This window comes from Doryrhamphus excisus, chromosome 5, assembly GCF_030265055.1.
Source record: "Doryrhamphus excisus isolate RoL2022-K1 chromosome 5, RoL_Dexc_1.0, whole genome shotgun sequence".
Taxonomy (NCBI): Eukaryota; Metazoa; Chordata; class Actinopteri; order Syngnathiformes; family Syngnathidae; genus Doryrhamphus; species Doryrhamphus excisus.
In genome coordinates this window covers 25,719,815-25,734,383 of record NC_080470.1, presented here as the reverse complement: position 1 = coordinate 25,734,383, position 14,569 = coordinate 25,719,815, and the positions used below count along the sequence as shown (strand labels likewise).

At 44.7% G+C, this 14,569-nt stretch overlaps 1 protein-coding gene and 1 long non-coding RNA gene across 2 annotated transcripts; one reads left to right on the top strand and one right to left on the bottom strand.

Annotated features, from left to right (window-relative positions):
* Positions 1 to 701: 701 nt before the first annotated feature.
* Positions 702 to 6,691, bottom strand: LOC131129731 (uncharacterized). Its single transcript, XM_058073544.1, has 3 exons — positions 6,129 to 6,691; positions 5,913 to 6,029; positions 702 to 4,290 (listed from the first exon to the last, which is right to left on the bottom strand). Exon 3 carries the CDS (start codon positions 2,533 to 2,535, stop codon positions 838 to 840), a length of 1,698 nt encoding a protein of 565 aa, XP_057929527.1. The 5' UTR covers positions 2,536 to 4,290; positions 5,913 to 6,029; positions 6,129 to 6,691; the 3' UTR covers positions 702 to 837.
* Positions 6,692 to 6,878: 187 nt separating this feature from the next.
* LOC131129848 (uncharacterized) lies at positions 6,879 to 11,712 on the top strand. Its single transcript, XR_009129905.1, has 6 exons — positions 6,879 to 6,969; positions 8,093 to 8,199; positions 8,288 to 8,448; positions 8,588 to 8,702; positions 9,466 to 9,560; positions 9,793 to 11,712. It is a non-coding gene; the product is annotated as an uncharacterized LOC131129848 (long non-coding RNA).
* The last annotated feature ends 2,857 nt before the right edge of the window (positions 11,713 to 14,569 follow it).

Below are 14,569 nucleotides of genomic sequence, written 5' to 3'. Positions count from 1 at the left end.
ACTGACGTTTGCCTGTTTGGATGCTTCTTTCTGGGCATTACTCAGCAGCAATCCAATCTCCCTCTCAGCTTTGGAAATATACGAGATTATATAAACCACGCACGCATACGCATCAACGACATACTGGATGTCCATATTAGCATTCCAGCATTTCAGCAGAGGTTTGCTCATTCAATCTCATTGATTTGACGCTTCATTAGCACTTCCGTACGATGACCCAAGCGGCGGTGTGCGGACTCGAAAGTATTTTGTGTTATACCGAGACTAATGAACAAATGTTCCACACTTTGATACGCGTGGTTCTCGTCAGCAAGCACTTTTTTAATGGATGTCACAATTGCGGACGCGTCTTCTGCTTTCATGTTTGCGGCATTTTGGGATGCTTTTGGACATGTGCATGTTTAACACCGGTTGATTGGCTAACCTGACAAGTGCATGTTTTTTGTCCCTGTCCGTCAAACTGATGGCTAATAAATGTTCGTCCTGACACGGGTTTGGGAAAACCGAAACGGCACACAGTGTTTTTCTTTTTGCATGTTTTAGAATGTCGCTTAGAATGCTGCTGCACAGAAGACACTGTCTCTGTCAATCCTTCATCCTGTGTCTGCAATTCACAAGTAACATATCTATCAATAAAATTTGCGACTTCTTCATCCGAGTTAACGTCAATCCGTGGGGCATTCTCTACCCAGAACAAACAATGTACATGCGGGGAACCACGCTGCTGAAATTCCACCCGGTAAAAATAGTCTACAACTTTGCCAATCGGTTGGCTCGAAGACATTATCACCTCTCTTAGAAAGACATGCCACCGGAAATCAAACATCCGTGCAGCAGTCACAGGATTCCGTCGCAACATATCACACCTGTCAGCCCACTCCAAATGTGCAGCCGTTTGTGTTCTTCTTCTCTCAAAATGCAGTCCAACAAGTTTTTCCACCGTAAATCAGCAGATGAAAAAGAACAAAACCACGTGGGAACACCAAGCTGACGCACACAAGCCAAAATATCGCGCTGCGTACTCTGCCAAAAGGCTGGAGTGCCTCTGATGGGCTTCAGAAAACGATAGCCCTGGTCACATTCCAACAATGTCTTTAACGACTCATCGTTGGTCAACAAATCCTTGGCCATTTTTGCCACCAAACCAGCAATTCCTTTGCGTAAAGCAATGGAAATGCTCGACACCACCTGCACAAGTTCACACAAGTACTGAGCATAGAATATGTATTCCACATTCTGCCCAAACCGCTTATCAGCATGCATGATACGATTATTGAAATATCGAGACGCTGTCAGCCTATATTGTCGAGTGTCATGAAACGTGAAACGACCATGTGGAAACAACACTGGGAAACATCTAGCTTCATTCGAATGGTCAGAAAGCAACCTCACAGGATTATTGCCTTCTGCCGGAGCCACATTCAATATATTGTCGTAATACTGATCTAGCGCTTCCTGACCAATGTCAACTGGCATTAAACATGTGTCCTGAAACATGCAGTGTTGCTGTCTATCATGGAGAAGCTCATCTTCTGTATCTAGAGGCGGTGTGACATCTACTGCAGGAACACTGTCCTCCACCTGAGAGGCATCAGGTTCCCTACAAAAGTCATTGACCCACTCCTCGTTGTACTCTATATCTTCATAATGCACATTAGACTCTTTCAGATACCTCAAGGCTTCACGAATGTGCATGCTGTCAACAAAATGGTACTCGTAGTGTCCTTTGTAAGTCAGCTTCCTTTTGAGTTTGACACGGAGCATAGAGCCTTCCATATTGGACCGTGGCAACAAATTTGTCGTTTCTACAACATTGGCCGGAACACAAGTCACAGGCCCATGGACACCATTTTGCCCCCCTTTAGGCAATGCAAGCATTTTCATGAAGGGGATATTTAGTGCAATTAAGTGTTGCTCTAAGCTGTTTAAGCAAGCCAGCTCAGGAGGAATCGGGTCCACCCCCAAATTATTTGCCACACATTCAGGTGGGAATTCCCCTTTGCTAATCTTGTAATGGCAAGTGTAGCAAACCCACAGCTGCCCTCTACCAGACTCCAACAACAAACAAGGCACCGTGCACTCTGCACTACATTTGTGCAAATAATCCTCATTAATGCACGTGTTCACAAGAGAAGCACTTGCACTTTTGCTGTAATGCTCTCTGTGACACTGCAGGACCTGATGTTTAAACATCAACCTATGGCACACACAGCAGACAAACTGGGGCCCATTCTTCACTTTCTCTAAAAAATTCTCAACAACAACATCAAATTCTTCCTCTCGCAACTTTGCAGCATGCCTTCGTGCCTTCACATCTGCAATGACACGCATTTTGCGTTCTAAATTACTGTGATATTTCTTCATACTGGCTAGTTTGACACTGGCCCGGTGCCTTGTATCCATTTTATATTTTTTGACGCCCTGCATAATGACCCTGGCCCGATGCAAGCTGTCACTTCTATACTTACTCGCACTACACATCTTGACCCTGTCCTGATGCAAGCTGTCACTTCTATACTTACTCGCACTACACATCTTGACCCTGTCCCGATGCAAGCTGTCATTCCTATACTTATAGATACTAGATGTTTTAACTCTATTTTTATGAATGACATCATTTCTATACTTTAACACTCCTCGTCTTCTTTCTCTGCCTAAAGACTGCTTGTTCTCTGTAATTCTTCATAGTCATTACCTTCTTTGTCTCCCTTATGCTCATGTCAGCGACATATTTACATCTGTTGTCCAGGGCCCTTTTCCTTTTTAGATATTTGGACGGGCTTACACGTGGAACCATGGACTGATGTTTTTCTTTGCCTGTTTCAACAACATCATTCAAACCAACTGCTACTTCACTATCAGCGCAATTTACTTGATGCCGATGTGACCTGGTACCATACTGACTGACCTGAGATGTACCATTCTGACAAATGCCAAAGCAACTTCCTAACTGACCCTCATTGACACATGTCACACACTCGTAGTGATTACCACTCGAGTTGTCCAACGACCACCGTAAAAAGTAAAGATATTTATTCCTAAACTATCCGCTGCAGCCTGAATTTCCACCTCAGTTGCCCAGCTATTGACATATTTCATTTTGGAAACACTAATATACTCTGTCAAACAACTGTCCTCACTCCTGAGAAGCTTCTCATAATCTTCACAGTGGTTTTCCATATGTTTAACCACATGGAGTCTAATTTTTCTGTGATTTTTCTGTGTGCCACTCACCGCTTGTGATATGGCACGGAAAAAACAGTTGCCATCAGCAACAATGCTCTCCTTTTTACAGGGAGCTCCCAAGGGTCCAACACGCAAATTGACAGGCACAGTTTTGACTTCACAATCTATATTCAAAAGTTGGCACACATCTTTGGAGTCATTTTGAAGAATTGGACAAAAGGCATGCTGTGTGGTAACAACACTGATGACCTCAACATCAGATGCACATGTACTAGAAATGTCAGCCATTTTAAACTTTTTGCCATCATCACCAGTCGTCATCTCCAAGTGACGTTTCCTGTCAGCCACAACAGTCACAACAACACCAGCTATTTCAAAAAGTTTCTCTGCTCCTCCAAACCCTGCAGCCAAATTGCTAATGTGATTAGCAAGGGCACCAAGACCACCAAAACACAGAACAACACTGGTTCCATCACTGCACACCATGCCATTACAGCTGCGCGAGTGCGAATCCACCAGACAATACTGACCAGCAACACAAATGATGACACAACTACTTTGGCAAACTGTAAGAATGCATGTGCTGTACTTGCCAAACATTGTGTGCAAAGCATCATGCAAAGTGACATGAATCCCGTTTTCAATATAATAGCTGGAAACTACATTGACATCACCTAAAGCATAATCATCCTTCACACAAAACTCAAATTTGTGTCCAGCAATCACCTCCTGTTTAGGCAATTCTGTGGCACACAAAAAGTGGGATTGGTGACAAATTACGTGACGTTCCCTTAGAGTGGTATACAACTGATCGCCTTCAACAACAGCCATGTCAAGATCAGCAGTATCCCACAACAAGACATTTTTAATACTGTGTAAAGCAGTGGCACAAAAGGCAATCGCCATACACTGTGTTCCTGCATACTTAAACCTTGTATTGCCTTGATGAAATGACCCTTTGACCACCTTTTGTAACCCACCTGTTGGTACCTCCACTGGTGACAGTGAAGATACTTCGTCCCTACCTTTTGTTGCAACTGCACAATCAACAGCTTGGGCAGCCCTGGGTGTGCGTCGCATACGGAAACCCTTCTTTCGTGGCATCTAAAAGAAAACAATGAAATCAATGTCAGTTCACACGCCATGTACTTAAGCTTCTAAATGCTCTTTTCCATGCTCTCTGGTTACCCCGTGTGTGCGTGGGATTTTTTTTGCGATGCCATATTGTCCATAGGCAAGAAAGTGGGTGTGAATGGTTGTCTATACGTGCCCTGTGATTGGCTGACAACCAGGATGTACCCCTCCTCTCGCCCGAATACAACTGGGATAGACTCCAGCAGCAGCAGTAGAAAATGAATGAACATATCCATACATTTTACGTACTGCCTATCCTCACAAGGGTCGCGGGCATGCTGGAGCCTACCCCAGCTATATTCAGGCGAGAGGTGGACTACATCCTGGTCACCAGCAAAACACAGGGCACATAGACAACCATTCACAGTCACATTCATGGCCACAGACAATATGGAGTGTGTGTGTGGGGTGGGGGTCAAATGAAAGTGAGTATAAATGGTTGTCTCTATGTGCCCTGTGATTGGTTGACAACCAGGATGTACCCGCCTCTCGCCTGAATACAACTGGGATAGGCTCCTGCAGCAGCGGTAGAAAATGAATGAATAAATCCATTTATTTTCTGTGCTGCTTATCCTCACAAGGGTCGTGGGAATGCTGGAGCCTACCCCCGCTGTATTCTGGCAAGAGGTGGACTACACCCTGCTCACCAGCCAAGCATGGGTCACAGAGACAACCATTGACAGTCACATTAATGCCTATGGACAATTTGGAGTCGCCAGTGGGGGAGGGGGTACACGGTGAAACACACGCACAGAATACATGCAAACTCCACACAGAGATAAAATGATAAATCAAACTTTGTCAATAAATACAACTATTATGCAGAAAACATAAATAAATAAACACCAGCTGTGTGTTTTACTGCAAGAGCACCATCTTCCCCCACCCCCCTCATATTGTGTGCGTTTGAGTGGGCACATGCACACTTGGGTGTGGCCCTTTGGATGAATGACGGATTAATCATTGCAAACAAGAAAAATGATGAAAACTTAAGGTGGGCGTCTTCTCCTCCGCAACGCGGTAGTGGTTTAGATGAGTGACGGGGGTTAAAATCATTGGAAACAGAGAAAGGTAAAAAAAGTTGAAAACCTACGGTGCGGTGGCTTCCGTGAGAATTTATTTTCTCCCCGCCCGCTGCGATAAGATGGCGCGGGGGGGGGGGGGGCGACCGCCATTTTGGGGCCTGTGGCATCAACAACGCCGCTATTTCGGGGCCTTTGTCATCAGTGCCGCCAATTTGCCCGCTAACGGCTCGTTTAAGGTGCGGCAACAACGAATATAATTTTCGCTATACAGCGTTAAGCTCCGACCGTTCGTGTATCCTGAACAAGCGGCCTACGTGCAGCACCACCGAATATAACTTGAGCTATATTGAGTTAAGTTCCGACCGTTAGTGTATCCCAAACATGCAGTTACCTTGCGGCGACACCAACGACAACATAAAAACACATAAAATTATACACATGTGGAGAAAAAGCCGAAGAAAAAACAAAATGGAGTTAAGCTCCAACCGGACGTGCATTCCTGCGATGGCGCTCATTCTTACAAATGAATATATTTCAGTTTACTAAGTCTATTAAAAAAAAACTCACCTCTATGTCAGCAGATAAAGTCCAACACAATGGCAAACTGCAGTTTCCGTCGAATTTAGGTCCTTTGTCTTTGTCTTTGTCTGAGGCAATGCAAAAAGCGTTCTCTCGAAAAGTTTTCTGTTCGGTCGAGCAGAAAGGGGGGGGGGGGAAGCAGCATTTATAGCACCATGCACCACACCGTGGAAGAACTGACCAATCGTAGCTCACAAAACCAACCTGTCAGGCTCCGCCTTTGGATAAATGACCAATCATAAGTCACCAAACAAACAACCTATCAGCGATCGTCTGATTGAATGTAATGTGAAAGTTGGGCGGGTCAATATTTTTTAAATTGACCAATCCTGCCTCACTCACCTATCAATCGATCAGCTATTGGCGGAATGAATGTAATTTGAAATTGGGCGAATTAAACCAAACCATGTTTACGTGGACGAACTGAGGGAAAACTAACCAATGGCATTGCATGCTCACTGTATAAATAAGCTGCAAGTGCAACTATCGCCATAACGATGGCAATGCGAGGAAAAGAATTAACCGAGTCCTTGGCGTCTTCCTCCGACAACGCCGACGGTTGCCATGTCAACGAGAGGGGAAATGAGACGCTCTATCTCAACTTCCGCCGAGAAAACGCTGCAAATCTGCAGTAGATTCACCACAACGGCTCTTTTAAGAGCCAACCACTTTTCCATAAAGAGCAAAATGTTCCAATGCATTCCACACACCGCAACGCACTGCTTCAGAATAAAACGTAAACAAATGGTTGTCGAATGGATCTGACCGATTAGAATGATGTACAAAATACTACACTCAGAAAATGACCCAGAGCCTTATTAAATATAACAATAATAAAGTTTACTAACTTAGTAAAACCTCTGAAAATCATTTAATCGCTTACATAAATAAATGCTTAAGTCCAGCGCTTAAGCTTGGTGACGTAGACCGTCATGACGTGATCCCTTCGCGTCCAAAGGGGTGGAGTTATGAGAGGTCTATGGCGCAGTTTCCGGCAACACAACACAAGACGAGCAGGGCAAGTTATATGGACGACAATACTTCGGTAAGTAGAGCACTTGCAATTTTTAAACTAATACCGACCCCGTCTTCCTTCAAATACGCTGGGTGTTGTTTTTTTAATGTCACCGCTATTCTGTTGTGCGTAAGCTAACTTTAGCTATGTTTGCTAGCCACCAAATTGCTCAGCTAACATGGTTCGTTGGGCGAACAAACTTTAACAGGTAACGGACCATCGAACCGGAAAAGTTAAGCTTTTAACCGCGCTCTCTTTGTGTGTACGCCGTGTTTTGCTTAGTTTTACTTTGTTTTTGTAACATGACGTGGTGTCGATATGCTCCGATGGGAAGCTCTTGTGGGAACAGCCGAGGTACTTCCGGAGCTCATTACAAATGTAATACAAGAATATTCAACATTCGTTTTCTACCGCTCACCCCCACGAAGGTCGCGGGGGGTGCTGGAGTCTACTTGGAATTAAATTTGCATGTTTTTGGAATGTGGGAGGAAACCGGAGTACCCGGAGAAAACCCACGTATGCACGGGGAGAACATGCAAACTCCACACAGAGATGGGCAACAGTATTCATTAAAATTATTCATGGTTTTATATACAAAATATTAATTCGAATTATGAATTACTGCATGTTTTCCTGTAATTATATTTGGAGATATAATTAATGTCAATGTGCATTTTTGGCAGGCGAGTGATTAGCGTGCAGACCTCACAGCTAAAAGATGCCAGTTCAATTCCACCCTCGGCCATCTCTGTGTGGAGTTTGCATGTTCTCCCCGTGCATGTGTGGGTTTTCTCCAGGTACTCCGGTTTCCTCCCACATTCCAAAAACATGCTAGGTTAATTAGCCACTCCAAATTGTCCATAGGTATGAATGTGAGTGTGAATGGTTGTTTGTCTATATGTGCCCTGGGATTGGCTGGCCACCAGTCCAGGGTGTACCCTGCATCACGCCCGAAGACAGCTGAGATAGGCTCCAGCACCCCTTGCGACCCTTGTGAGGATGAGCAATCAAAAATGAATGCATGAATGAATGTGCATTTGAATTCTTTCTTTACAACTGTGGATTTAAAACGCAATCCAAAAACGATGTACATGAAATTACACAGCACTTTTAAAAACAAACCATCCTAACACTGTTTATGCTCCTTTTTAAGGTGGCGGCCCAAGGCCTGGCAATGTAGGCGCTGCACATTGGAGGATACTTCAAAAGGGGAGCTTCTCAAGCATTACCACGTCAAGCACAGTATTTATGGATGTGGCTGTAAGTACCCTGTCTTCATTTAAGATGTCCTTGCTCCCTTAAAACATGGAACAGTGGTGAAGTGGTATTCTTCCTCGCTATCCTCCAGGAGCTGAACCAAAACCAACTAATCACCAATTAAAGAAGAGAGACAGCCCAGTCATTAAGGACTTGATGTGGAGAACTTTTGCACATAGAGGAACATACGACACACACATGAGCATCAGTGACATGAAGCACAGGTGGCCTACCTTGTTTAATGTCTCACAGGTGAGTATTTGGATTTTTTGTGTTAAACACATTAAGGACTGTAAACAACTACTGTATGTTTCACAGTTATACTTAAGTATGCACTTCACTTTTTGTTGTCACTGGTTCTTTTGTCTCTTCTTTCATATCTCTCTTTCAGGAGAGGAAGGTGCCATAAGGGAGACGAAAGGACACCAAAACTGATGTCCTTGTTTCCAGCAAGGAAAAGCGTTGTCAGAGCAACAATTCAAGCACAGACAAACATTCTACTTCAGGTATTAAAACCATCCTCCACCTATTAAATTTGTACCTTACCTGCAATAGTCATCATTCCACCTGTCTCATTCACATTTCTCTCCATTCTCTGTTCACATCATACAGCTGACATTTATCTTGTCTGACTCTCTCTCCTATTTATTACTCATCCTTTCCTCCAGTCTTTCTAAAAGGAACTATACGTATGTACGAAGTACACAAAATATCGCATGATATGTCTGTCGTCAGCGACTAAGAAAACATGTTAATTTGAAATAAAGATGTGACAACAAGCCTTCTGTAGGTGCACAGCGCACAGACACAATGTCAGGGCAGGAAAAGTGAAACAATAACCCGCATAGCACCTGAGTGACATGACCTCTGCTTTTAGTTACTGTGACTGAGAGTAAGAAGCAAAATAGTCGTCCATCCTACCTGCTTAAGCTACACAAGCCTGAATAGATATCACTGTGACAACAGATACTGCCGCTTCATTCCTGCTGCTAGTTGCAATACAGATTTTTTTTATTTCACTCCAGCAACAGCCACAATAGCCACAATCTTACATACAGCCACTTGAACAGTTTTTGGTTTTTCTTCCTTAGTTTTCTGTTTCCAGTCTCTCACATCCTTTGCACACCGCACCACAATATCCAGTTATATTCACGCGCCTGGAAAAATTTTAGGTCTGAGGTTTTTTTTGCTCGCATCACTACTTACAAACTTCCCTCTCATGTAAATTCTATAGAAATGTTTGAGACTTAAACACTTTCTGTCCGGCAGATTGAATCCAACGTGGGCAGACAAGGGACGTTGTCATCCGATGCCTTATTGACTATCTTGCAGGACATGCCAGTGCCCTATTCCAGGACTTTGAGGTTAGTATACTACTGTACTTTTCATGCTTTTCAAGGTTTTAACATTTTAGCAAATGTAATCTCAAGTGCACAGCTGCAGTACAGTTATTTTTTCTTCACTACACACAAAGATGGAGCTGCTTTTTGTATGCTATAAAGCAACTGTGGACAACAGAAGACAGTACGTGCTACTTCTCTTGTGACGTGCAAGTTGAACGTGAACTCCTAACAGCTGTCTTTACAATGTCTGCAGGATGCTGAGGATGGATCAACCAGCATTCAAGAAAAGATGGCATAGTGATTGAGGGCAGCACCGTCCACAGCACTCTTGGGGATCTTAGCCAAGCCTGCTACTATCTGATGGGACTGACGTATGCACGAGACCTGCGGTTCCCCAAGACCCTGTCATCCAGTTTTATGGTGTTCCAGAAAGTACTGCTGGATCTGGATTTATGGAAACCTTTCAAAGACTTCAAAAACTGAAGAATTACCTCCTGTATGTCTTTGGTGGCAGCAACACAGTGGTCAAGTGGTTAGCGCACAGACCTAACAGCTAGGAGACCAGGGTTCAATTCCACCCTCGGCCATCTCTGTGTTGTATTTGCATGTTCTCCCCTTGCATGCGTGAATGCGGGTACTCCGGTTTCCTCCCACATTCCAAAAAACAAGCTATGTTAATTGGCAACTCCAAATTGTCCATAGGTATGAATGTAAACATACACATTAACTTTCTTTATTGTCATTGCACAATAACACAGCAGTGAAATTGCCACTGAAATGTTGTTGCCTGGCTCCTGTAATGTGAATGGTTGTCTATATGTGCCCTGTGATTGGCTGGCCACCATTCCAGGGTGTACCCCGCCTCTCGCCCGTAGACAGCTGGGATAGGCTCCAGCACTTGTGAGGACAAAGCGGTAGAAAATGAATGAATGTTGTTGGTGGCCACTATTCAAAACGATGCTTTCTGAGTGATTTTTTTGTTGGTGAGGTTTACCTGTCCTAAGTATAGAAGTTTCATGTGTTAATGTTTAATGTCTTAATGCCATGAGAATGTCATTCTTTCTGCATTTCAGTCATGTGCTGCATCAATTTCTGCCAGATGCTCATATGCTCATTTTGATGTTGATGTACCCTGAGGTTATATAGTTAAAATGGAGATTTCTCAGACTTTGTCCAATAATGATGGCGAGATGACACCCCGTGAGGCTTTGAACCATTTCAATCAACTGGTTCGACAAATGATTCATTTCTTGATGTGCTTCATGTGCACACGAAACCACCTGCTGGCCTTGGATAGAATTACAGGCAACTGTATCTTCATGTGTGATGCATTAAATGCTGATCTGTTTTGGCTCTAGGACAGAGGTAGGGAACCTATGGCTCGGGAGCCAGGTAGGGCTCTTTTGATGACTGTATCTGGCTCTCAAGCATTTCTTACCACAATAAAAATGCATTTTTGCTAACATTTTAAAGTAAACCATCACAGAAATGACTGTAAAAATAATATTCAAAATCAACAACTTTCTTATGCATTTTAATTCGTCCATCTATATTCTGCTGCAATACGGCCAACCATATCTATCTTTCCTGATGATATTTTCCAGGTCAAACACCAAAACTTGATTATTACTGGGTAATGCTGTAGTCTACCTCGGTCATTGAGATGTCAAAAAAACATGTAAATGTAAACTTTCCTCCTTTAGTCAAATAGCTAAAGCTGCAGAACCAAGCCTTCTGGTGAAGATGGCCAAAAGAATGAAATACGTGTACTGAATACGGTTCAAAACTATGCAGCAGCAGAAGTTGCATTAATGGCAGCAAGTATTTGATTTATTATTAGACACTGCGCTGCTCACGAAAGTGTGCTGGCCACACACCATTGGCGTGGGGCAGTGTGCCTGGTCTACGTAATTAGAGCCCATTATATCTAAAACTGTTGGTCTTACATAAAAATGCACACATTTTATTGCATTCAATGTTTAAAAAAATGTATATGGCTCTCACAGATACACATTTTAAAATATCTGGTCTTCATGGCTCTCTTAGCCAAAAAGGTTCCCGACCCCTGCTCTAGGATATGATTATGTACTACAAAACATTGTAGAACCACTTAATTAACCTAAAAAGCGTAAGATTAAATATACAGTATATATAACATACTGAATGTTTTATTGTCCATCAATGCCATGTATCGTGATATGGCTATCTGCATCATGGTTTTATGTCACCTGGCTGCCATGGTTTCAGGGAAAGTGCTTGTGTAACTAAAAGATGTATGATTGTGTAACCTGGACAGAATATGAAAGATATAATTCTTTTTTATTCAATTATATTTTTTACATCTGCCGTTACTTTGTTATGCATGGGCAGATGGTCTTGAAATTGGGGTATTCTCTGGTCCATGACAGTGTGTGTACATACACTATAGCGCCACCAACTGGTGGAAATGTATATCTGCCGTAACTTCCTTCCACATGGTCGGATCGAGCCCAATTTTTTCTGGTGGTTTAGATTAGATTAGATTCAACTTTATTGTTATTGCTCATGTCACTGGTACAGAGCAACAAAATGCAGGTTTGGGGTACCCTCTGGTCTATGACTGTGTGTGTACATAGACTGTATAGCGCCACCAACTAGCAGAAATGTATATCTGCTGTAACTTCCTTATGCATGGTCGGATCGTCTCCACATTTTTTTGGCTGGGTCGGGTCACCCTCCACTCTGTGACTGTGTGTGTACATAGACTCTATAGCGCCACCAACTGGTGGAAATGTATATCTGCCCTAACTTCCTCCCACATGGTCGGATCTGCCCGAACTTTTTTCTGGTGGTTCGGGGTACCCTCTGGTCTATGACAGTGTGTGTACATACGCTATAGCGCCACCAACTGGTGGAAATGTATATCTGCCGTAACTTCCTTCCGCACGGTCGGATCGGCCCCAAATTTTTTCTGGTGGTTCGGGGTACCCTCCGGTCCGTTACCGTGTGGGCGCATAGACTCTATAGCGCCACCCGCAGGCGGAAACGTATATCCGCCGCAATTACCTACCGCGCGGTCAGATTGTCGCAAATTTTTTTACGGCGGTTCGGGCCGTCAAACGGGATGTGACCGCGCACCCGCCTCGCCGCCGGCGTCGCCCCCTCCTGGCGGAAAATTGCAAGTGCCGTAACTCCCTTACCGCTTATCCGATCGCCGCGGTTTTTCGTACGGCGCGTCCGCACGCCCGTCCGGTCACGCGCGCGCCCCCGACCCGCGCGTACCCCCGACCCGCGCGTACCCCCGACCGCGTCGGGGTGCTCGAGCCCGCTCATCACTGCTCGCAGTTTTAATTAGGGCTCGAGCACTGACCAGTGCGAAAGCCCTATTGTAATCGTAATTAGGGCTCGAGCACTGACCAGTGCGAAAGCCCTATTGTAATCGTAATGTTTATTATTATTATTATTATTATTATTATTATTATTATTATTCTGCCGATTCGACGGCCATTTTGAGGGCCTGAACATGCCCGAAAACTCACCAAATTTTGCAAGCGCGTCAGGTCTGCCGAAAATTTCGATCTGGTGGGGGTCCCGAAAACAATGTTCCAAAATTGACTCTCTAGCGCCACCTTTTATTTTTGAAAAAATTGGCCCCCGACACCAGTTTCACCTATCGTCACGAAACTTGGTGGAGACGTCTATCGTGACAGGACGGACCAAAAAGTCTCAAGAACCCATATTGGAAAACGAACAGGAAGTCGGCCATTTTGGATGGCGCCGGCCTTTTTCGGGCCAGAAGTTGGGGTCGTATCTCGACGAACTCCTCCTAGGGGGTTTGACCGAATGAGTCCGTTGTTGCATCAACGGACACTAGACGGATGGCCGACGTTAAATTGCGAAGGATTTTGGGATATTCCGTACGATGTGGGCGTGGCACGCCCCCAAATTTTGCCCTTTTTCATCTGTCCGGGCCTTGCACGCTGAGCGTAACTGTAGACGTGAATAACTTGGCTCCACGTGGTCAGATCTTCATCATACTTGGTACATGTGATCATGGCCCCGCCCCGAAGGTCCCCGTAGGTCACTTCCTGATTTCGTCGCAGCGCCACCTATTGGCGACAGGTTAAAGGCGTGTCATCTACATGAGGCCTTTTCTGGCAGGAGATTCATCAGATGAACACCGAGGTCACAAGGTCACTGCCTGACAGCCTGGTGAAGCCTGTTGATGGACCATGATGCAGGAAAAGCGCACGTGGTGGGCGTGGCCTGGCGGCGAATGCTCAGGCCTCGCCGTTTACAAAGAAAGGGTCATCATTCGCCTGCAGAAGGTCGCATGTGCTTGAAAACTCATAAGGGGGGGCAGATTCCAGGCCTGAGGGCCCTGGTGGGGCCCCCATTTGAAACCAAGCCAAATTGACTCACTAGCGCCACCTACAAGTTTTAAAATAATTATCCCTCGCCTCCCGTTGCACGTATGGGCATGATTTTCGGAGGAGACATCACTCGTGACAGGACGCACAAAAAAGTCTCAAGAACCCATGTTCAAAAACCAACAGGAAGACGGCCATTTTAGGTGGCGGCGGCCATTTAGGGGAGGATGTAGGGGTCGTATCTCGACGAACTCCTCCTAGAGGGTTTGACCGAATGAGTCTGTTGTAGCATCAACGGACACTAGACGGATGGCCCACGTTAAATTGCGAAGGATTTTGGGCTGCTACTTAGGATGTGGGCGTGGCACGCCACCAAACTTTTACTTTAACCTTAACTTTTACCTTATCTGGCCCTGCCTGGTGTCTGGCCTTGCCTTGAAGCAATGTACATCAAAGTCAATACACAGTTTGACTGACAGACTGATGATGTCAGTTGATGGACTGTGATGTGTGTAAAGCACATGTGGTGGGCGTGGCCACGGCGAATGGTCAGCCTTCGCCATTGACCATCGAAGGCTCATATTTTGCCCGCAGAAGGTCACAGGCTGCTAAAATCTTACACGTAAGGTCAGAATCCAGGCCTGAGCGCCCTGGTGGTGCTCCCATGTGACACCAATCTAA